Genomic DNA, 22,172 nt, shown 5'->3' on the forward strand with positions numbered 1-22,172 from the left:
AGAGCCAGAGGAGGGGCACAGCTGAGAGACAGAAAGCTAACTTTGTTAAAAGGATTTGCTAAAAGAAATAAGACTCTCCTCCACAGAGGCTGCTTCATCCCTCTGTCAAGCAACAGCAACTGCAAAGTTTTGCATTTATTATTATCCTTTTGATTATTCCAAATGTCTCACACGTATTCTCTCAGTAATCTTGCATCAATGCAGAAAGCAGGTAAATATAATTCCCACAGTAGTGGTACCTCGGGTTAAGTACTTAATTCGTTCCGGAGGTCTGTTCTTAACCTGAAACTGTTCTTAACCTGAAGCACCACTTTAGCTAATGGGGCCTCCTGCTGCCGCCCCGCCGCCGGAGCACAATTTCTGTTCTCATCCTGAAGCAAAGGTCTTAACCTGAAGCACTATTTTTGGGTTAGCAGAGTCTAACCTGAAGCGTATGCAACCCGAGGTAACACTATATAGATAAAGGACTGGCTGAGAGGCCAACTGAAAAGTTAATGACTGAAGAGAGATTTCAGTCAGGGATTTTCCAGGACCCTCACTCTCTCAGCCACTACGTTTGTGCACTAGATTGCTATTTAACCATCTAGTCCTGCCCTAAAGGTGAGGAAATTCTCCCACCCCCATTTCTTCCCGACACACGAGAAACACTTGCAGCTAAAAGTGGAACACTGGGGGCGCTGGGCGGAATGGACTGAACTGAAGGGAAACAATAGAAAATCCTGATGTGAGGACGCATTACTGACAGCACCTTAATGAAAGCTCCAGACCAGTCTGAAATGTGCAGACACACATGTGGACAGGACTGGAGCCCATTCCATGGCAACAGCACAGAACTGCTTCCCTGCCTGGCTTGATTTCTCCAGCTACTGACATTCACTAGGATTGCCACACTGGAGTAGATAAGAAGTTCTCTGGCTCAGCCAGGAGCTCAGGTTGGTGTGGGGGAGATTTTGCCTGGCTCACTGTGGCCCCATTCATTACTCAAGCTGCCAACTCACTAAAAAAAAGTAACCCTTCAGTTGCAGACACTATCCCTTTTTGGCCTGCTTTTATGATGCCCCATCGGTCACTTCACACACCACAGAACTATTGGTTGTTGTTTTAAATTTATTAGCCAAAAAAAAGAAAAAAGAGAAAAGAATATACAAAGGCTTCCAGAAAGATTGGCACTTGATCAGACCCTTTCTCTTGACAGATCCTGCGCCTGCTTCTGCTCCAATGTTCCCTTTGCAGCTGGGACTCAAAAGGATTTACAACTTCCGACTAAAAAACAAACTTGACAAAATTAGAAAAGTTTCTTGTGTAGATAAAGCAAGATAATCCCACCGAGAAGGGAATAATCTGCTGCCCCCCTACAGGCTGGTCACGGTCTTAAGCTTTCGTTCATGAAAGAAGCGGTGGGGAGGGCGCTTGCTGGAAGTTTCCTTCCTGGCAAAGTAGCTCAGCAAGGACTGAGCGTTTTTCTGGGCTGCGTCGTCTTCTGTGTCATCCCTGTAGAGAGGAAGGTAAAAGATAGGGGGAAATGAGGCATCTGGGTACAGCATTGTTCCTCCGCTGGCAAGCTATGCTTGACTTCTCCTTCTCCTTGAGAGTTGCGCCCACTTATCTTGGATTCAGACTTCTTCTACCTGCTACAACCACCGACCTTCGCTGCCATCCAAGAGCTGAGATAGAAAACAGGTGCCCTGGCAAGCAGCCTTTCTTCCCTCAACAGAGACAGTACCGGATTCCTGCCCCATCTATCCAGGGGAAAGTTAACTGGCTGCCTCTCAAGCTCCTCTTGCGGCATTTGGCATGACTGCCAAGGTCAGCCTGAGATGGGAGGCAGCGGAGATTCAGCCAACTCCCTGGACTCAAGCGGAGGAGCTGCTCCCTGGACTGAACTGGGTTCCAGAAAGCTGTGGATATCAGGGAAGGCAGTCACAAGCATCTTTGGGCATCAGCAATTCAGCAGCTCTGTGCAGTACTCTTCACGGCCCACATAAGCACAGAGCAAGGCATAGGGGAGTTAGCAGAGAAAGCCAGCCACAAAAGGAGGGACCCTCCTTACTCACAGCTGATAAATGAATTTAAGGGAAAGGGTCCCACAAACACTCAGCAGGCCCATTCAGCTCCAATGATTGCCCTCCCCAGTGCCACTATTTAAAAAGCATCCTAAACTGCCAATCCACTATCTTCCTATATAATATTTGTGTAGGGAAGTCATCATGCTGCATCGTATGTGCAAAACCATCTGAAGGATTCTCTCACATGCCCTTAGCAGCAGCAGCTATTTCCTCCTATGCTCCACAGTTTCCTCAATCTCCCCTCTGAAGGTACATCCACCAGTCCAAGATCCATCCAACAGTTCTTCTGTTCCCACTTACCAGCAAACGGGCACAGCTTTGCTCTCCAAGATGACCTGAGCTGTACTCCAGCTGAACCGTACAAACTGTGGGTAGCCAAAGACAGGGTCCAGATTTTGGGTGAGCCACTCTTTAGTCTTGGGATCTGGGCCGGGGAAGGGATAGAGAGATTAGAGGACGGATGGCCAAGTATCCTGGCATATTAGTGCTCAGTGTTATCCCTACTTCTAAGACTGAGCCGTAGCCTGGAGAACAGTGGATGGGAAACATGACACAATAGGGGTTTGCAAACCTCCTAAGTACGGTACTGTCTCCACCAACTCTGCTGATTTCTCGGTGCGTAATATTTTAGAGGTCATTTTACACATATACACACACAGACACCCCCCTTTCATTTCAACTTAATGCAAGGACATGGCATTCTGTCCTAGAGGTCAACCCAAGCACAAGAGCCAAGAAGGTCCTACTCACCCTAAGAGAGGGGAGATGGGAGGTATAGACTCTATACTATACTATAGAGGATCTAGGACAGCTAATAGCATCTAGTGAGGGCCGGGACAAGCCCACATTGTTGCCAAGTAAACTAAATGTGTAATTCAAAGATGAGAGTGGGGAAGAACATTCACAAATAATAAATGTGGGTCTTCGTCACTGCCAAAGTAATGACTTGGCTTATTCATTTGAACGAAGCACTGCACTCTTTGTGTGCCTCCACTGAAGCGCAAGAGCCAAACGTCCATCTTGCCTACCCTTTTGTTTCCCAAATTAAGGCAACAGCCCTCTTCCAGTGTTATCCTCAGCAGCTGACATTGCCTTACAACCTGGAGTTTGCCTATTTCCATCCTATATGCTAATAGTTAAGACGTTATCAAGGTATGGCACCTTATTCAGAAAAACAGCACCGTCCATGTGCAAGAAAGAATGGAAGAAGGCGGCTTGGGGGCACGCCCAAGTACAAACAATATCTAGGGGAAAAGAAACCTAACTGGGGGTGAGGGGAACCAGAAACAGATCCGTGAGAACTGAAAATGATCAATGGACACAAAATGCCGGCTGTTGTGGGAGGAAACCAGAAAACCAGGGAGGAAAAAGGGTGAATGGGAGTATCCTGCCAAAGGGCCTGGCAGGCTGGCACCCTTGACATTTTGTTGCAGGTCCCTCTGATTTTGACTACGCTCTCATCCATGTGTTCATTTTCTTTTAAATCCACCTAAGCTAGAGGCCACCGCATCTTGTGGTGGCAAATTCATGTGGCTGGTTCTGTGCCCAAACTGAGGAGAAATACTAGGATTACCATTAGGATAGCCAGAGCCATAATCCAAGTCCGCGTCTTCCAGATCCTCCAAGAACCTCCAGTTCTTTACCACCCGGTCCCTTGCCACCTATGGAAAATGAGAGATAACCAACAATGGAGTTGCCTTCCTGCATCATTCCCATCTATGTCCTGATCCATCTAGCCTAGTGGTCTCGAATAGTAGCCAGCCCCTGTCCTAATGAATGATGGCAATAGTCACCCCCTATTGTTTGGCCCCAGCATCCAGTATTCTGCTCCAGCACATGAAAGCTTAATTAGCTGTTTCACGGTGGAAGCGGTTAGAGCTTCAGAGTTTAATCGTACATCTCTCCAGATACCAGAGAGCACAGTGTGCCAGGAAACAAAGAGATCCTATGTCTCGCATTCACCTTGGCACAGATGCTGGCTGCGCTGACAACAGGGAAGAGGGAGTCTGCTTTTGGTTTCACTGTAACCTCCAGGTCTGGGAAGTGCTGCTTGAGTTTTTCCTGGTACTTCTCTGCTGGTCCCACAGTATCCACAAAGACCTGACGGAGGGAGGAACCACAAAGCACTGAAGAGGTGGGATTTCTTGCCACTTCCTACAGGTGTGGGATGCTGAGCTGGCTCACCTTTGCAACCTGCACTCCAGAGTCCAACGCCCTCTGGATTAATCCAATGGCGGTATCATGCGAAAGCGCGTTCAGGTTGTACTTAGCTCTGCAAGGGAAAGGAAGCTATGTTGTTCGCTCACAAAAAAAACCTTGGCTCTGAGGCCCAAACATCAGGAAAGGGCTGGTTGGAAAAGGTGTTGTGGGGACTGCACCCTGGACCAGCTTATGTCACCACCAGCCAGAACAGAAAGATGTCTCTGCCAGTTACATTATCAACAGAACAGCTGCCCTGTCCACACATCAAATAGGAGCTCAAATCTCACATAGTGTTAAGAGTGCAGTGGGCTGTTTGTGCCACAGCCAGTTAACACAGCAAACAACATCACAGCAGTAAGCATAGTTCTCAAGGATGAGCTGGCATGAAGGACGAAAGCAGCTCAGGGGGAGAGACACGGCCTCCCTTCTCTGAAAGAGGTCTGTCCAACTTTTCTGATAAACTCCAAGGTGAGAGGCCTCGTGTTTCCAATCCCCTTCCCCTTGCTCTGTCCTCTTTAGCCTGCAGCCACTACACAACACACCCAGTGTCAGCAGCACTTTTTCATTTACCAGGTCGAACTGATTTTACGGAAAACTGTGACTTTTCTGCCATGTCAGTCTCTGTTACGATTTTATCGCTGCAGTTGTGTTTGGCTATTGTGGCTTTAATGATAGTTAGCCACCTTTGGAAACATGTATGCATTAGAAAGGCAGGGTATTAATCTTTCTAACAAGTACACAAATAAACAAAACACAACGATTCCAGGAAGAGAAGCCATCTTGGGAGAAAAACCGCCACCCATTCAAAGCTGTGGTTCTAGCGCAGGGGTGGAGAACCTGCGGCCTTCCAGGCGTGGCTAAACTACAACTCCCACCACCCCTGACCACTCTTGCTGGGACTGATGGGAGCTGGAGCCCAGCAACATCTGGGCGGGGGAGAGGTTCTCCAACCCTGTTGCAGCGGCTTCTTCATCTAATATTGTCTCCAATCTGCTTACCGTCTCTGCATGCTGGTGGAGATGAAATTGGGTGAGAGGATGTGCAGGGCCCACCCAACAAAATCCTTTGCTGCACCCAGTTTCTCAAAGAGCTGTTCCCGCTGGGCCTCTGTCAGAGTCTTGGAATCTGTGAAGGGAAAGCAAGCAGGGAGGGGAGGACACAAACTCAAAAAAGACGTGACCTAGGGTGAATGCAAGCTGGGCAGTGCTTTGACAGCTGTTAGGGGAAATGCTCCAAGAGGCACTGCATTGCCCCTTTTAGTCCAGATCCCATTTCCTGCCCCACCAGCATTACATCACAGTCCCAGTCAGGCACACCTTTCTTTCCTTTTTACCTGCTACCTTCAGTGCCTCTAGGTCTCCCTGCCGATCCACAGGACAGTAACAGATTCCATAAACCATGGGACCTGGGAAGAAAGCAGAAGCCAATGCAAGCTACTCTTTCAAGACTCAGAGCTCCATCTACGGATGCAATACTGCAGGTGTTTTTACAACAACATTGTTATGTGATAAATGCTCTGAACTAGCAACACTCAGTATAGTTATAATTACGGCCCCAGGACAAAATTGGTCCTGCAATCAGGAATCCTCCACAAAAGACTCCCCTCCAGCCACCATCACAGGACAGTATTCTATTTTAAGGGTGGGGAAGTTCTGCTCGGCAGCAGGGGTGGGGTAGGGGAAGTAAAAAGCAGTCATGGGACTGAACATACTTATTGGCACAGAAGTGGAACAACGTTATTTGCAAATCAGGACTGAATTAATTGTCAATTCTACAAGAGAGTCATTGTGGTGTAGCGTCCGACTAGGGCCTGGAAGACCAAAGTTGAAATGCCCACTCAGACACTATCTCTCAGCCTATCCTACCTCACAGGGTTGTTGTGAGGATAAATTGGGAATAATGTCATGTACGCCACCTTGAGCTCCTTGGAGGAAAGGTGGCATACAAATGAAATACTACTACTACAAAAATGCTCTATATCCTCACAATTTACCCCTCCTGGCGTTATTAAAGTAGGTTGGCAGATAGCAATAGGAATCCTCTAGCGTCTAGGCCACCTGGCAAGTCCACGGATCACCCCAAGGCACGCGAATATTAAGGATCAGCCCGTGATTCGGCTCTCCCCTTCTGATGCTTTTAGGCAGTGCTTTTTTCCTGGGGGTACGCAGGGGTACGCATACCCCCTAAACATTTTGTGAATCTAAGTTTGACCTCATTGAGGGACAGTATTTCAATATGAGTAAAGAAAATGAGAGTACCCCTAAACATTTTTTAAAAAGAAAAAAAGCACTGCTTTTAGAACTCGATTCCTCGCTGGAGCAAAAAGCACACCAAGGATTCCTCGCTCCCGCCGGTATCACCCTCAGGCACGTACCCAGCACCGGACCCCGGCCTGCTTCATCGATGCCCAGGCTGCAGGGTTCGCTCCGGCAAGCGGCGGGCACCGCGGAGTCCAGCAAACAATTCACGGCGTTGTCCCGTTCGAAAGCGCTCAGGTCCATTTTCGCGCCGCAAGCGCCGTAAAAACTCGGTACAGGAAACGAAAGGGAAGGGAAGCCCAGAGAGTGCGCGGCTTGCTGGGTATTGTAGTTCGCAGAACAGATCAGACTTGCGCACCAACTTGTCTAACAGCATCGTGGGGGATCCCATCTGGTTGTAAATCAGGACAGTAAAAGTAGCGGGGAGGATAGTCAAGACTCCTGGTTTCTGTCCTGTTTCGTAAGGGCTTCATTGCACTTTAAGCACAACATCACGTCTGATGAATGTATGGGACTGCTAAACAGAGCCAGGTATTACTATGCTCTGGCTAGCTAGCACCCAGCTGATGCTACGGGGTTCCCTGAGATCCTTACAGAACTTGGGATCTTCTTCATACAGTACTAGAAAGCATTTGTTCGGCCGCTCATCTATTCCCGCTCTATGAGCATATTTTACACACTAACAGCGTAAAGCTATAATGGGTGGACTTCAGGTGGATTGCATATAACGTTGCCCTTTTTCCCCCTGGCAAAGCTCCTGCGCATTTAACATGTGTGCAAAAGGCAGGCATCGAGCAGGCGATTCACCAGCTGGACGCCTACCTATGTCTTGCAGCTGATAAACGGGAGCGTGTTTTCCACGAGCAGAGTGTGTGTACGCAGCAACTGTGAATGAAGACCGCGAGTGGGCTTGCCATCTTTTGTCTCTGGCAGGAGTCGGGACGTGACGGACAAACATCCAGCAAGGGGTGATAAAAAGATTGACCTGCACTGCCGTGCAGTTGTTTAAAAAAAAACACAGGAGCAGAGAAAGAAAGCAAGCCAGCAAGCGTCCTTTGGTGGAGTTGTTCGCCGCATTACAATCAGAATCGCATTTTGGAGCGGAATGTCTTTGGTTCCCAATTCAATTCCCTCCTTCTGAGTCCAAAGGGAGAAAAAGGGGGGAGGGGTAGCCGGGGTCGGGGTGGGGGGGACCGCGCACATGTACCCATTGTGAGTCGAATCCGGATTACACCGCCCCCTCCTGCACCTTTGCCCCGCCCCCTCCCAGCACGCTGCACATAAAACCCGGCAGCCGCTGCGGCTTGTTCTGCTGGTGTCACGCCTCCTCCTCGCTTCGAGAAGCGCTCGGCTTAGCTTTGGGACGGCAGCGCGCGGACCAGGAGGTACGGAGGGAGCGAGCCGAGGGGTGGGCGCCTCGCGGGCATTTCTGGAGCTTTTGCGGCGCTTGTGCATGGAGACAAATGCGGGCGCGTTGCTCGGGGTTTGCAATTCGAGCCTGGCGAGGCCTGCTATGGGGTGGGGGCCTGCAGCGCCTTCTCTCCCCTCCAGCCTAACAGGTTCGAAGGGTCGTCATTTTCTGGGGTCTGTATGTGTAGGCGAAAGGCTTCTGGAAGGTTTCGAGGCTTGCAATCCGTGCATCTCCTCGTGTCTTCCAAAGGCGTGATTTTGGGGAGGGGGGCACCTGCATTGGAATAAAGTGGGCTGGAAGCTGCGCTGCTCCTCGGTTCTCCTCTGGTCCTTTTTCCCCAAAGCGGAGAGGAGGCGGTCTGAATGCTGCCCATTGTGTCCTCGGCAAGCGAGTCATAGGGATCTCCTTTGTGTTCTGAGCGGTACAGGGAGGGGGCTGGAAGCAGTGCGGGCTACCTTGCATTGTCACTGGAATTCAACTCCAGGGGTCGATCTTGGCTTCCTCTAACTCTCCTCCTCCTGCTTCCCCCGCCCCCAACCCTGGAAAGCGGTGAGGCTTTCCAGTCTTTTCTCAGCTCGCATAGCGCTCCTAGCCTTGCTCGGGGTCTACTCGAGTGAAAATTCGTGAAATGGAGCCAGTGACTAAGTGCTCTTGCCTTAAAAATTGGGTCATGGAAACTGTGCTTTTTAAACAGGCCTTTAGTATGAATAGAAGAGGTGACGACAATAAGTTTAAGCAATAAGTTTAAGCTCTAATTCTTACTAGGGGGGGGGAACTAGACAAATAGAGTAAGATCTGTGCGCTTTTGTTTCAAGTAGTGTATATACCAGGGGGAAGATGTCTTGTTTGCAGAACTTGCACAGAAGTAAACCTACAACGTAGTGCTTCTGGGATGTTCTCACCTGTGCGGAGGTAACAATGCCTCTAAATTCCAGTTGGTTACCATTTTAAGCGTTCATTCTGTAAACCAAAAAATGTCCAGGTTAATAAAGTCCCTCCTAAAATGTATTGGGCTTTTTATTTGGTCCCTAAAATGCAGTTAAAACACTGGAAGATAAGCAACAGACAGTTTTTAAAATGGTTTTGTAAAGGTTTGGGTAAATAAAAAGGTTTTAAGCATGATTATGAAATAATAGATTGTTGGAGCATGCCTTACCATTTTTGCAATGCCACCATTTTTGCCATTGTGGTGGTGGGTCTATTGTCCTAGCTAATGTTAATATATGAGGTAAATAAGTTACAGTTTTTCAAGCAATGACTGACCCAGAGAAGCAAATCAAAGTGGGCTTTTGACATGCTGCATATGGCTTTACGCTGGGACATTTTATCACCAAACAGGCACCTGTATTCAGCTTGGGGTGGGAAAATACCTCCCCCAACTGTCCGTTTTTTGTTTAAGAATTAAAGAATCAAATATATGGTAATATAAGTCCTGCATAACTTTTAGCTGCTTTCTTCAGTTTTTGCTTGAAGTGTAATCTTCTCCTGTCACGTGTCTTTTGGACATTCCACCATCCCAAGTTACTTTGGAAGTCAGCCTGGCATAGAAAACTATCCCAACTGCCTGCACCAGTAGCAACAGATCCTTATTAAGCAAACAATGGCTTGGCATTGTCCTTGTACACAACGCTGCTCATTCTAAGCCAAAGACACTAATCACCAAATTCAAGGCTGGGTACCCATACTGTAACATCTCATGCTTGGCCCAGGAAACGCTGATAAAGCCTTTTAGCTTCTGCAAAAAACTCTTGTTTTGTCTTGCTGCCGCCACCACATGCTGGACCTCTGGACTGTAGCAGAGGTCACATTTCTAGGGCTCAAACTTGCCTGGGTAGTGTAACTTTTTTTCATACGTGGTGGACATGTAAAAAAGTTAAAGAATATTGGGAAATGATTTATATTAAGTTGAAAAGATTGTTTAAAACAACATTCCCAAAAAGACCAGAGGCCTTTCTGTCAGGAATAGTTCAGACTGAAGTTCCCATGTGTCAGAAAAAAATGATCTATGTATGCAGCAATGGCTGCTTGAGTTTTGTTAGCTCAAAGATGGAAAGTGAGGGAGGTCCCAAGTAAGGAGGGCTGGCAACTTAAGATGATAGAATTTGCAGAACTAGCAGGTTTAACGTATAGAATAAGAGAGCATCTATTTAAAGAGGAGTAGAAAATATTTGCTGAGTACGATGGTACCTCGGTTTAAGAACAGCCCAGTTTACAAACTCCGCAAAACCAGAAGTAGTGTCCCGGTTTGCAAACTTTACCTTGGTCTAAGAACGGAAGCCAAATGGTGGAAGGGCGCTGGCAGCGGGAGGCCTCATTAGGGAAAGTGTGCCTTGGCTTAAGAACAGACCTCCGGAACGGATTAAGTTCGTAAACTGAGGTACCACTTGTCAGGGGTTCAGGAGCAGAGTCACAGGAGAGGGAAGAAACGGAGAGCGAGGGGGAGGAGTCGGAAGGAAATGTCAGCGGCGACAGTAGTCCGAGGTCTCTGAGTCTCTCCAGTGACTCGGAGGATTCACAGAAAGGGGCCCCCATGGTCAGGGCAAGGGGAGTGCCCAGGGGGACACCTCGGGAAGGAGGGGACTCAGAGAGTAGCAGCTGGAAATCCGGGCCAGCGTCCCCCCCAGAGTGCAGTAGGGGGGAGGAGTCCAAGGCATCGGGATCAGGGAGCGCGCAGGCAGAGGGAGAACGTGAGGCAGGACTGACCACACCCTCGTCAGGGAGCGAGGAAACGGTCATCCGGAAAGTAAAACGCGCGCGCGCGCCAAGTTCAAATGTACAGGAGGGCGGCAAGGTGGGCAGCCCGGGTAGGGAGCCAGGTCCTAAAGCCCGCCGAAGAGAGGGGGAGGAGTCAGAGGGGTCAAGCTCTGCGTCGGAAGAGTCCAGGAGGAATGAGACCCCGGGGGGTAGTAAGACCCAGAGGAAGAGAGAGAGAAGGAAGAGGTGGAGTAAGATTAGAGTATTGAACTGGTGCACAGGGGGTGGAGATCCAGACAGAGCTTCGCCGGTCTAAAGTCCAGACGTAGGGCTGGGACGCTGAGACTTGTAAATGGAGACTATTCTTCAATAAAGACTTTGATACTGTACGATCGGCTAGCGTTGGTCCTTGGTGAGCTGGGACCCGGAGCCAGCTCTGACACCACTGTATTTGGAAAATAACTACAGCTGAATACACTGGCAGCATTAAGCTAAATTCAGCAGTGTGGTTAATACTTGAATGATGTGAATTGGAGAATGACTTAAATGGTTGCAGAAAAATAGGCAGGAATGATAGACAAGTAAAATGAACCATGGAAGGAGAAGGAGGGAAGTCATTGGATATATGGTACTATGTAAAATGCTTATTTTGAGACATGTAACTGGAAAACTTAATAAAAACTATTCAAAACAAAACAGACTTGCCTGGTAGTGAAGGCAGAAGGCCTTCTCAGTAGTGGCTCCCACCCTGTGGAATGCCCTTCCATCAGATGTCAAGGACTTTTAGAAGATATCTCAAAGGAGCCCTGTATAGGGAAGTTTTTAATGTTTAATGCCTTACTGTGTTCTTAAATATTTTGTTGGGAGCCACCCAGAGTGACTGGGACAACCCAGTCAGATGGGTGGCATATAAATAATAAGATTATTATTATTATTTTATTATTATTATTCAGGGTTTGGTGGATCACTAAAGTTGGTGCTGTCAGTATTGTGGTTGATGGAGGAAAGTATCTAGTCATTGATTTTGGCTTGCCCAAGCAGGCTTTTTTTCTCCCTTCTGGTTCATTATAAGCAGTGTGCATCTCAAAGCCTTCACCTCAGTAACCCATGAGTGACCGTTCCATTCTCCTCTGTCACTTACCACCAGAAAAATGGAAAATGTATGCACTAGTTCAAAATGCACTGTATTCTGCTGGCTTCACTCCAGAAACTAGCAATCAGTGTTTGTGATGTCAGGGGCAGCAGACCATCATCACATAGTTAATTCACTGTCGTTAACCATAGCCTGCTCATGTTTGCCAAAGCATATTGTAATAGGGCTATCTTCCTGAACATGGAGCTGACTGGTAAGTGCCCCACCCAACAGCTACCAGCTCCTTATCAGGAAGGTATCATGTCACCCAGTTTGTGTTTGGGACACACTTCTGGAAGGGAAGTATTTGTCAGCTAGAGCTGCCATAGGGCCCATCGGCTGCCAAGTGGAACATGGTGGGTGAGAGTCATGGGCTAACGTAGCAGATGCATCTCTCCTCCCCCCCATATCTCCAGCAACAGATGGCGCCAGCTTTTCTGTGCTTGACAAGGCCCTGGCAGATGCCTCAGTATCTGAAGAGCCTTTCAGTGGATGAACATTACTTTAATGGCTCTGTTCAGACACCATGATAAACTCAGGGCTAGGGAACTTGTGACTCCAGTGTTTCCCATCATCCCCTGAGTATTGGTTGTGTTGGGTGACGTTTATCTTTCTGAAGTCAGAATACCAATTGTGGCCTTTTTGAAGATTCAGCAGTTGGCTTTATTAAGTTGTGCAGATGGAGTCAGTAGCCAAGCAGGCTCTGACAGGAACAATACGAAGCTGGAATAGTAAGACACAAACATCCCATCTCCTCTCTGCCATGCATTCAGCATAATAAAAGGGCACTTGTCTTCTGATAAATTTGAATTGTAAACTACTTTGGGAGCCAGTCTTGGCTGGCAAGTGGGATATAAGTATGTTCAGCTTCTATTGGTTGCAGAGACAGCACCAAGAATATATTGAGTTGACCCAATTTACAGTGCTAGGAGAATGAGCTATTTATCTGCTCCTGAAGCCTTTGCCCTTTCTTTCTCTGCTAGAGCTGGTTTTAGATAGTTTTCCACAGCGGTGGCAGCTAGCTTCTACCTGAGCCAGAGAAAACTACTTAATTAAGTACTACTGTATTAATAGATTAGTGCCTATCCTTATCTGTCACCATTGTAGTTATGAATGGCAGAGACTTAATCTCCTGGTTATGTTGTAAAGTATCAGTTGTGTTTGCTTCCAGATTTGGCCTTTCATAACCTAGTATTAAACTTCGTGTTCATACATGCAGCTTCTTGAAAGGAACTCAGGTTTGATTCTATACATGCTACATCTAAATTCCAGGGTTGTTTTTTTATGCCAAAAAGCAGCCGGAGCTTTGAAGTAGTTATGAAATATTGAGGCTTCGCTTATGCAAAAAGGAGCCAAACCCAAATTGGCAAGGTTTAACATGAAGGGGTGTAATGGGGCAAATTCTTTATAAAGAGAGCCTCTTAGGGGATGGGGGTGGAGACAGGGCTGACCCCACACAGGAGGCAAGGTGAAGCAGCCATCTTGGGTGGTGGAAGCACCTGAGGGAGTGCCTTGGTGTGTGCCCCACTGGCAGAGTATCAGCGCTGATTTCCAGCAGGATTTTTGCCAGAACCTGCTGCTGCTTCATGCTGCCACCATGCAGCCTAGGGATGCTTTGGCGGCAGCGGCAGGGTGGGGAAGCACTTCCCACTTGGCCTCAAGCAACACAATGGGATGTGCCGCCCCTGGTTGGATAGGAGGAGGCACATCAGACCTCCAAATCACCTAAAAAGGTATATATTTCTACAACTGCTAGAGCCAAGCAATAAAAAGCAGTGTTCAAAAGTGCTGTACACAGCGCACTACCACCTCATGTTTTTATGTAATGGATTAGTGAAACTGCTTGTCAAGCTCCAAGGCAATAGTGCACATGGTAACTGAAATGCATTGAAGGTGGTAAAATTTCAATTAGCCAGAAAGTTGTCTGGGAGCGCTTGCTCACACCTAGCTAAAATGGAATGAGGCTAATAAAATATCCTGCTGAACCAAGAGGCCAATGACTCAAACCCTCTGCAGTCTTCCTCAAAGGAATGAGGGTGCAAGAATCCCTGATCTTGCATTCCTCAGGGATTGCCTTGAGTCGCTCTCCACAGTTGTAATCCTTTACAACTCATGTGACTGGGGCTCTGTACAGCACTATGCAGAATTGGAAGAGGCTCATTGTTTCCTCTGAAGTGCATCTTAATTGTTTGGGCACTACAAAAGTTGCGCTTGACGCTGGGGAAGAGTAGTAAGCCAAAACAGAGCTGCTTTGTTTACAAACCTTCAGAAGGTAAGAAAATGCCTCTCCTGGGATATGTACTCAGTAGCAGACCACTTGGTTGAAAGAGGCTCAACTTGGTTGTCTACCTAAGCCTTTACACCACGGGTGTCAAACACAAGGCCCGCGGGCCAAATCCGGCCCGCCAGACCTCGTCATGTGGCCCGTGTAGCCAGCAATTCCTGGTGTCCGTAAGGGCCGCCCCCTTCCCCCGCAAGCCCTTTTATCAATGACAAAGGCAGGAACGCTCCTTCCGCGCCTGTCCGGCTCTGGAAAAGGCAACCCTTTCACGCGCTTGATTTGCAACCCAACCCAGCCGCGTGGTGCCCTTTCGGATTTCTCTCTCTCCTCCTCGCCAAGCCCCGAATCGAGCCCGCCCTCCGCTGTCAAGGCCTGTCTGGCTCGCAGTACCCATTGCGGCGCTTGTTTCTGGGAAATGCGGATCGCTTCCCGGCTCTCTGCCCTCGCTTTGCCCGCTTGGATGGAGCAAAGCACACGACACCGGCTGCGCCATCGCGGGGTCCGCGCGCGTAAGAGCCGCCGCTGCGCACGAGGCTAGGGATCCTTCTCTCTCTTCCTCCCTCGGTTCACCTTTGGCCCTGATCGGAGAGGCCTGATCCTGGGCCATCGCTCGCTCTTCCCTCCTGCACAGGTGACTCACCCGCCGCCGCCTCCTCCTCCTCCTCCTCCTCCTCCTCTCCTCCCAGAAAGGCAGGCTGGATGCGGGAGGGTCGCTGCACCTTTAAAGTCCTGCACATTTTCTGCAGTGTGTACAAACACCGAGGTCTAGCCGCAAAGTTAGCAAGCCTAGGCCCTTGTTAAGGTGGGCTGGAGGAGGGTTGGCTCGGAAAGCGGGTTGCTCTGTGCGAGCCCCCCTCCAAGCAACCCACGCGCGACGGGTGCTGGCTGAGCAAGGTCGCTGCTGCAAAAAATAAATAAAGAGAGCACAAAAGCAAATACCACGCACCAGGGGAAGCTTGGCCTGAGGAAGCCGAGCAGCGGCGGCGGACACATAGTCCTACAGATACAACCGGCCCTTTGAGGGTGACCAAACTGCTGGTGCGGCCCCCGATGAATTTGAGTTTGACACCCCTGCTTTACACTGTTTGATATTTCAGAAAGAAATGGCTTCCGGTAAAGCTCATATTGGTAAGCCAGTTCCAGACTTCAAGGCCACAGCAGTGGTGGATGGAGCCATTAAGGAAATAAAGTTGTCGGACTACAAAGGTAAGAGAGAGTACCACTTTCAATTGTTTTAAACAACATCTTCAGTCAGTCTTAATGTCGTAAGGTGCTTTGAGCTCATGAATATGCAGGACATAAATACCCTAATTAAAGAGTTTCCCAGACCCACCTTGATAAGAGAGGCTGGGTATGGATCACTTATGAAATATTTTCCTGCTATGCAGCATTGGAGCACATACGCGCATTCTCCGTCTGTTTATCAAGAGGTAATCAGTCCCCAGGCACTGAATCAGATTGCTGTGGGGATCATGGTGTGTAGTGCAAATACTATATTTTGTTAGCAGGTGCAGATAATGGACCTTGGCTTTGCCATATCCCAAAGGAAGGATGAATGTTATTGTGGTCAAGGCATGACATTTGTTTTGAGTACATTGTGCTGGTGCCTTCAGGTGTTGTCTCCTTCCCTAAACTTCAGATAGTAGCCAGGCAAGGTTTCTGCTTCAAAGTATTCTGCTGCTGATGGGCTTTCCCCCTCTCTACACAGGCAAATATGTGGTTCTCTTCTTCTACCCCCTGGATTTCACCTTCGTCTGTCCCACAGAGATCATAGCTTTCAGTGATCGAGTTGAGGAGTTCCGCAAGATCAACTGTGAGGTTATTGCTGCCTCTGTTGACTCTCAGTTCACCCATTTGGCCTGGTGAGTCTCCTGGTGTTCAAGATCTAGCACAAGGTCTCCGTCCATGCTAGAAAGCAAGTACTGTGAAGACTTATGGTTGTGTTGTTGTTTCTTAAGGCCGGCTTAGCTGTAGGAAACTGAGTGACAGGAATAACAGCACATCCCTATTTTGTGTGTTGCTTAGGAAGAGGGTTAGAATTGACGCATCATTAAGAATGTTCTAGGGCTCTGACACTGGGAGGGAGCCAAGCAGAAGTTAACTGACAGAAGGGTGTGGAGCGTCCCCACCAGCCTTATCTAGCCAAACCTGGCTGCTGTTAGTTTTATCAGCCACCTCAGTAGACTAACTGCAGTTGTGTCCAGAGTTGATTTGAGCTCCTAAATGGGTGTAAAGAACATTTCACTCTTCTGTGGGTCAGAGAATCCGACTTGTATCTAATTGGAGAATATTTCCAGTTTGTCTTCAGAATTAGGTTTCTGATGAGGAAGAAGATGCTTGCCCAGTTTTTAGACCCAGCTTTGGTCTGGGAGCCCCATGTCAAGTTTGGAACAAAAAGCTAGGGGCAATCTATTCCATGTGAAATATTTGGTTCAACCGTTTCTAAATAGTAAATGGCCAGAGTAGTAGTTTGCAGGTGTTCGAGATGGAAGGGTGGGAGATATGAGGCCCTCCAGTTGTTGGACTCCCATCAGCCCTTGCCCAATATAGCTAGTGATTAGGGTTGAGGTGGGCATCGGTTCACAGGTTCTCTACCTCTGCTCTAAATGATATTGCAGATGTTAACGGCCATTTCCCTGCAGGATCAATACAGCAAGAAAGGAAGGGGGCTTGGGATCTGCAAATATTCCACTTGTGGCAGACATCAACCACAATATTTGCAAGGACTATGGAGTGCTCAAGGAGGAGGATGGCATTGCATACAGGTATGGCGATCTTGAGGTCTAACCTTAATTCTAGATGACAGTTCAAAGGGCTGTGGCTGGTGGCATCTTGGCAAATGCCAGTCCTCTTGTGTTCACTAGCAAAGCCTCAACATGGCTGACTCACGTACCACTTAGCTCCTCTCTCCAGTGCTGCAACACAGGGGTAGCTAACCTGGGAGTCTCCAGGTGTTACGGAACTAGAGCTGCCAGCTGCAGCCAGCACGGCCAATGGTCAGGAATGATGGAAGCTGCAAAATTCAGCAGCATCTGGAGGACAACAAATTAGTCCCGCCTGCTCTTAAGTCCTGTGATCTGTTGAAAAAGTTAGTCATCCCTGATGCCGCTGGACTGTTCAATCCTCTATTCATCAGCTTGGTCCCACCCATCAACTCCATGTACGTAATCCAAATGGTAATAACCTGGCTGGAATATAAAAAGCTATTAACACTAGCCAGGTACTAGAACCCTGGTCCTTGGATGTATCGACCTGGACTTCAGAGAATTAGTAGCTGTAGCTGGAACTTAATTGAGTCTGTCTCTGCTTTTGCCCCAACCTCTTTTAGTTGATCTCTCTTGGAGAAAGGTATCTACCTAGGCATAGGTTCAGAATTCCCCCACTCTTAACTTTGACCCTGGTACTACTGTTAAAGGCAGTAAAAGCGCCACGTAGATTCCAGAAGGTTCCAATACTGGCTAGAATTCCCCTTGTCTGCTCTTGTCCTGTCTCTCTACTAAGGCTGCATACACACCATACCTTTTAAAGCGCCTCCTCCAAAGAACCCAGGCAGCTGTAGCTTGCCCCTCATGGAACTACAGTTCCTTGTACCATTATACTATAGTTCCCAGGATTCTTTGGGGGAAGGCATGTGCTTTAAATGCATCTTAGGCTTGAATGCATACAAGCTTGAATCCTCTTTTTTTTAAATAATAAAAAATGTTCTTAATTGCCCTTCTTTCCCCCCCCCCACTCCCCACAACTATCCAGAGGCCTGTTCATAATTGATGACAAAGGCATCCTGCGTCAGATCACAGTGAATGACTTACCTGTGGGGCGTTCTGTGGATGAGACACTTCGCCTGGTACAGGCTTTCCAGTTCACAGACCAGCATGGTGAAGGTAAGGGGGTGGGGATTGGGATAACAGAGCTAACACAGAAGGGGGAGGTCAGTATTGCTTTAGAAATTGTGGCTGTTACCTCTTCACGGGGCAAATAAGGGCCTATCTCTGCCCATGGACAGTGCATAACAGCTTCCAAAACACCTTTGTAGCAAATATGAAGTTGGCATGATGTACTGCTAGCAACATTTCTTAGAGCCTTCCATAGCACAGTTCATGCCATATCCTGTCTTGCCCACCATCTTCAGCATCACAGAAGTGTGGCGTGGTACAAAGTAGACCCAAGGCAACCTTATGCAACTCTTATAACGCAAGAGCCCTGCTGGTTCAGTCCTTTTGTCCATCTAGTCCAGCATCCTGTTTCCACAGTGGCCAAACAGATGCCCATGGGAAGCCTGCAAGCACACTCTTCACTTGTGAGTCCCAGAAAGTGGTATGTGGAGATATACTGCCTCCAGCATAGCCATTGTGGCTATTAACCAGTGACAAGTGTCCTCCTGAACATATGCAAACACACTAGTCTCCTGTTATGGACCATGAAACCCCAAAAGGAGCATACTGGGATGGGAAAGCCTGTGGCATTTTGCCCCTCTCCAGTGCTGCTTTTTTTAAAAAAGGAAAAGGATGTGGGTATTCACTATGAAGTTGTTACAGTAAGTGCCACATTTTTAACATTTGGAAGAAAATGGTACTGCATACCGTTGAGTATCCCCCCCCAAAAAGATTGTGCTTGTTGATGGAGTAAGTTCTGACTTTTTAATATGTGATGTCTCCAAAGCTTCCTTCTACTGCTTCTGGGGGTACCTTGTTGCCCTAAGCTTGCTCCATGTGGACCTATGTGCTTTGAGTGCTGTTTGACATATTCTAACCCCACACTTCTGTACATTTTGCTACAGTGTGCCCAGCTGGCTGGCAACCTGGCGGTGACACCATCAAGCCCACAGTGAAGGACAGCAAGGCCTTCTTCGCCAAGCAGCAGTAGAGGTGTCTTGCTGAACAAATCTGGCCTAATGTGAAGGGATTATTCATACTGAATCTTTCCCGTTGAGATCTCTAGAAGTAACTCTCTGGGGAGAGCTGGGCTATGAAAGCCTCTCCCGTGAGTAGTAGTTCATAGAAGTTGCTTGAATGTAATTTTTTGAGTAGGGCATCTTTATGTTCATGCTTCAATAAAAGTGGAGATTAAAATAAGCTTGGTGGTGATGTCTGGTGCTGCTGAAGGTCATTCGGAACGAGCAAATGACAAGGAGAATCAAAAGTGGAGAATGTGATCCTGGACCTGCTCCTCAGATGCAAAGAGAAGAATTCTTTCCTGCCTTTGGAAGGATATACTTTCACTAAATGGTTTTGCATTGGGGTATAGTTACTATGCCCACCCTTTGGGTTTATGTGCAAAGTAAGAACCCCCCCCCCCCCAGGTCCCTGTAGAGGTAACATTCTATGGACACCTTGAAGTTAAGAGATGTAGACATGGTGTTATAAATGGCTTGTCCAAGAAAACAGGAAAGCAAGCATGCAGTTCTGGTATGTCCATGCTGACAGTGAGTATATAAGAGCCTGAGATCAAGCACGTTTGAAACTTATGTCCTTGGCTGGGACCTTTTTCTGAAGGCAAGCTGAGATTTGATACAGCTGTTGCATCAAGTAATTAAGGTTCTGATGATGACATTCAAAGCAAGAAGCATTAGCTTGCTGTAGGTTTTTTGTAACGGGAATGAAAAGCAGAGAGTAGCAAAGGCCTGGTGTGAGCTGGAATTATGTAGGCTTTAGATAGCTAGGAACAGAATCTCCTAGGTATTAGCTGAGACCTTTTGCAAGGAATGCAGTGGCCTTCCTAAGAAGCTGAACAAACCTCTGGCATAACAAAGTAGCTTCAAGGAAGTGTCCTGCCTGGATCAGCACTTGGTTCCTGAATCATTACCCAGATTCAAAATTATGGATTTCCTCTGATGACAGGTTGAGTGGATAAAATCTTGCTGCAGAAGAAAAAGGACTGATTAGCAAGTATAATCAGAATCATTATCTTCCTATATTGTAGTGATATCAAGGCTTAAACAAAGCTCCCCCCGCCCAACTCCTTCACACCGCTAATGTTGTGCTCCTGAAGAGTTATTCCTAAAGCACCTAGAGAATTCCAGGGTTACAGTGGTGAAGCTGGTTTTGCAGATTGCATGAGTGACACTAGTCTCAAGAAATACGGTTCATTCACATATTTGCACCTGAATTTAGATGGTGTCCCAATCTTACAGCATGGTCATCTCAAGTGGGGCTTGTTCCCCATACCAGTGCAGCACTGGAGTCCAAGGCATCTCCAGCAGCTTCCCGCCAGCTAGCCAAAATGCTTCTGCCTCTTTCTCATTCCAAGCCACCTCCAAAGGCCGCAAACTTCCTGTGCCATCGCACTCAGTTACCCTGGCAGCCTTCCTCTCAATGGATGTCATTTAGGTGAATAGGTTGAGTTAAAACAGACCTGGCTGTTGGGTGCAATGGACACTGCTAGTTCTCAATCACTCTGAGATCTTAATTTCTCTTAAAACCCATAATGGGCAGTTTTATCGCCAAACAATTTTGCAACAGGAGATGTTGCAAAGGTGTTTGTGGAAAATGTTTGCACGCTGCTTTGGAATAGTGATGGCTGTTGGGTTGCTCCAGACTGCCTGTTCATAATTTTCCATCTATTGTCCTCCAAATGTTGTTACCCCCCTCTCCACATCAAGCCTGACTACCAGTAATTCTGGCTGGGGTGATGGTATTGGGAGTCCAACAACCTTTGAAAAGCCCCAAGTTTCTTATCCCTCACATAAGATGCTGGCTGCACTTTAAGGGTTATATGGAAATTGATGGCAGTTTCCAGGCTTAATTCATGGGGCAGCATTTGTTTCTAATACTGAACTGCCATACATCTGCCAGTAGAGGATGCTGTAACTTCATGGAACGCTGTGATTCCAAACATGCAAGTGCCCAAGGCTTGAATACAACATTGGAAGGCATGGCGTCCAACTGTGCTGAACGATATTCCGCCACCGTTATCCAATTCTGTTTTCTGCTAGACTTCATATGAAAAGGGGCCTCTAGACAGTGCTTTGTAATCTGTCTTCCCATGTGAGTATTAAGCACAGAAAGCAATCTCAAAACAATACCACAGACAGGGCTCTTTTGCACGGCAAGGTATAATTTATACCTTATAAGTATACCTCTGACTTCTGTCAAACTTCCTGCTACTCTTAACTAGGTGGGTGTGCTGTTTGCCGTTTAACTAGTGCTCTCCACTTTGTAATATTGAAACTGGCACCAAGAAGAACTTAATCTTCACGCTGTTGAAGCTGTTTCACCCTAGCCAGAGCATAAACCACGGGAATATTCATGTTTTAAGTGCCTGTTTTGAGATTAGGGTAGAAAAGATGCATTAGATACGTGACAATACAACCATTTGATATGGTATAATGTATTTGTTACCCAGCCCTGATTTAATTTTGGGTCCTTGGGTTTAGGAAAAATGCCACTTAGAGCATGGCTGTAGCATAATCTGGACAGGAGAGTGTGAAATGGAGGAGTGCGCATCAGGAGAAATGATGAGCTACCATCATCTGTGCAAACATGGTCTCTCTGTGGATTTTCTCCCCTCAAATGTGATGGTAGAACACAAAAATCTGAATATCAGATCCACAATATGGGGGACTCTTACTGGCTGCTATATTTATTAACCCCGCACCTCTTCCTTACTGTGAGTACTTTCCAAATTATTGGGTGCCCTCCATCTAGTTTCACCTATGCTTCCAACTCTCCATTGTTCTCTCAGTAAAGCAGGAACGATTAATAATCATTTTATTATTTATACCCCGTTTTTCCAGCCACCCTGGGTGGCTTACAGAATACATAAAATATAATAAAGCACCCAACGTAAAGAAACTTGCTTATTATCAGTTGAAGGACACATTCAAGCCAGGGAAAAACACTTGGGAAGAGGACCAGGGGCCAAACAGAATAGCCTGGAGTGCTGCATTGGGTCCCCCAACTTGAGTGGCTTCTTTGCTGCTCTAGGATTTCAGGTAGGAGTCCTTCCCAGCCCTACCTGAAGACGCCAGGGGTTAGGCTAGGGATTTTCAGAATGCAAAGCAGATGTGCTAAAACTGAGCCCATCCCTAAAATACTTGCAATAGTCAGCACTGATGGTTCCTAATAAGAGGTATTGTCTTGCTGCCCTTGCGAGTTTTACTCCGTGTGGATATGGTTACCTGCTTTTGATC

At 47.5% G+C, this 22,172-nt stretch overlaps 2 protein-coding genes and 2 long non-coding RNA genes across 6 annotated transcripts in view; 1 reads left to right on the top strand and 3 right to left on the bottom strand.

Annotated features, from left to right (window-relative positions):
- Positions 1–1,092: 1,092 nt before the first annotated feature.
- RNASEH2A (ribonuclease H2 subunit A) lies at positions 1,093–6,943 on the bottom strand. The gene is made up of 8 exons (XM_083430969.1): positions 6,643–6,943; positions 5,602–5,673; positions 5,267–5,393; positions 4,251–4,338; positions 4,029–4,166; positions 3,640–3,727; positions 2,367–2,490; positions 1,093–1,491 (listed from the first exon to the last, which is right to left on the bottom strand). Exons 1-8 carry the CDS (start codon positions 6,767–6,769, stop codon positions 1,353–1,355), a joined length of 903 nt encoding a protein of 300 aa, XP_083287095.1. The 5' UTR covers positions 6,770–6,943; the 3' UTR covers positions 1,093–1,352.
- An 823-nt stretch (positions 6,944–7,766) lies between these two features.
- PRDX2 (peroxiredoxin 2) lies at positions 7,767–19,116 on the top strand. The gene is made up of 6 exons (XM_083431015.1): positions 7,767–7,911; positions 15,142–15,250; positions 15,753–15,906; positions 16,687–16,809; positions 17,795–17,925; positions 18,822–19,116. The coding sequence occupies exons 2-6, from the start codon at positions 15,148–15,150 to the stop codon at positions 18,905–18,907; spliced, it is 597 nt and encodes a 198-aa protein (XP_083287141.1). The 5' UTR covers positions 7,767–7,911; positions 15,142–15,147; the 3' UTR covers positions 18,908–19,116.
- LOC310673118 lies at positions 9,847–14,118 on the bottom strand. Its single transcript, XR_014508870.1, has 2 exons — positions 11,075–14,118; positions 9,847–10,320 (listed from the first exon to the last, which is right to left on the bottom strand). It is a non-coding gene; the product is annotated as an uncharacterized lncRNA (long non-coding RNA).
- Positions 19,117–19,263: 147 nt separating the features above from the next.
- LOC310673078 overlaps positions 19,264–22,172 on the bottom strand; it is a 49,782-nt gene continuing 46,873 nt past the window's right edge. The window contains exons 4-5 of one of the 3 annotated variants that reach the window (XR_014508819.1): positions 21,120–21,301; positions 19,264–19,901 (exon numbers count right to left, since the gene is read on the bottom strand). This is a non-coding gene — a long non-coding RNA (uncharacterized lncRNA). Of the gene's footprint in view, positions 19,902–21,106; positions 21,302–22,172 lie in introns of all 3 variants that reach the window. The other 2 variants (XR_014508820.1, XR_014508818.1) reach the window with 2 other exon arrangements.

The sequence above is a fragment of the Podarcis tiliguerta genome (assembly GCF_965153285.1).
Source record: "Podarcis tiliguerta genome assembly, chromosome: 2".
In the NCBI taxonomy this organism is placed as follows: Eukaryota; Metazoa; Chordata; class Lepidosauria; order Squamata; family Lacertidae; genus Podarcis; species Podarcis tiliguerta.

Coding starts and splice junctions, on each gene's coding strand:
- RNASEH2A (XM_083430969.1), bottom strand. CDS start 6,769: ATGGACCTGAGCGCTTTCGAACGGGACAACGCCGTGAATTGTTTGCTG. Junction 4,167..4,250: donor CTGGAGTGCAGGTTGCAAAG/GTGAGCCAGCTC, acceptor TCCCTCCGTCAG/GTCTTTGTGGATACTGTGGG. Junction 2,491..3,639: donor TGGCTCTGGCTATCCTAATG/GTAATCCTAGTA, acceptor TCCCCGGCCCAG/ATCCCAAGACTAAAGAGTGG.
- PRDX2 (XM_083431015.1), top strand. CDS start 15,148: ATGGCTTCCGGTAAAGCTCATATTGGTAAGCCAGTTCCAGACTTCAAG. Junction 15,907..16,686: donor CAGTTCACCCATTTGGCCTG/GTGAGTCTCCTG, acceptor ATTTCCCTGCAG/GATCAATACAGCAAGAAAGG. Junction 16,810..17,794: donor GAGGATGGCATTGCATACAG/GTATGGCGATCT, acceptor ACAACTATCCAG/AGGCCTGTTCATAATTGATG.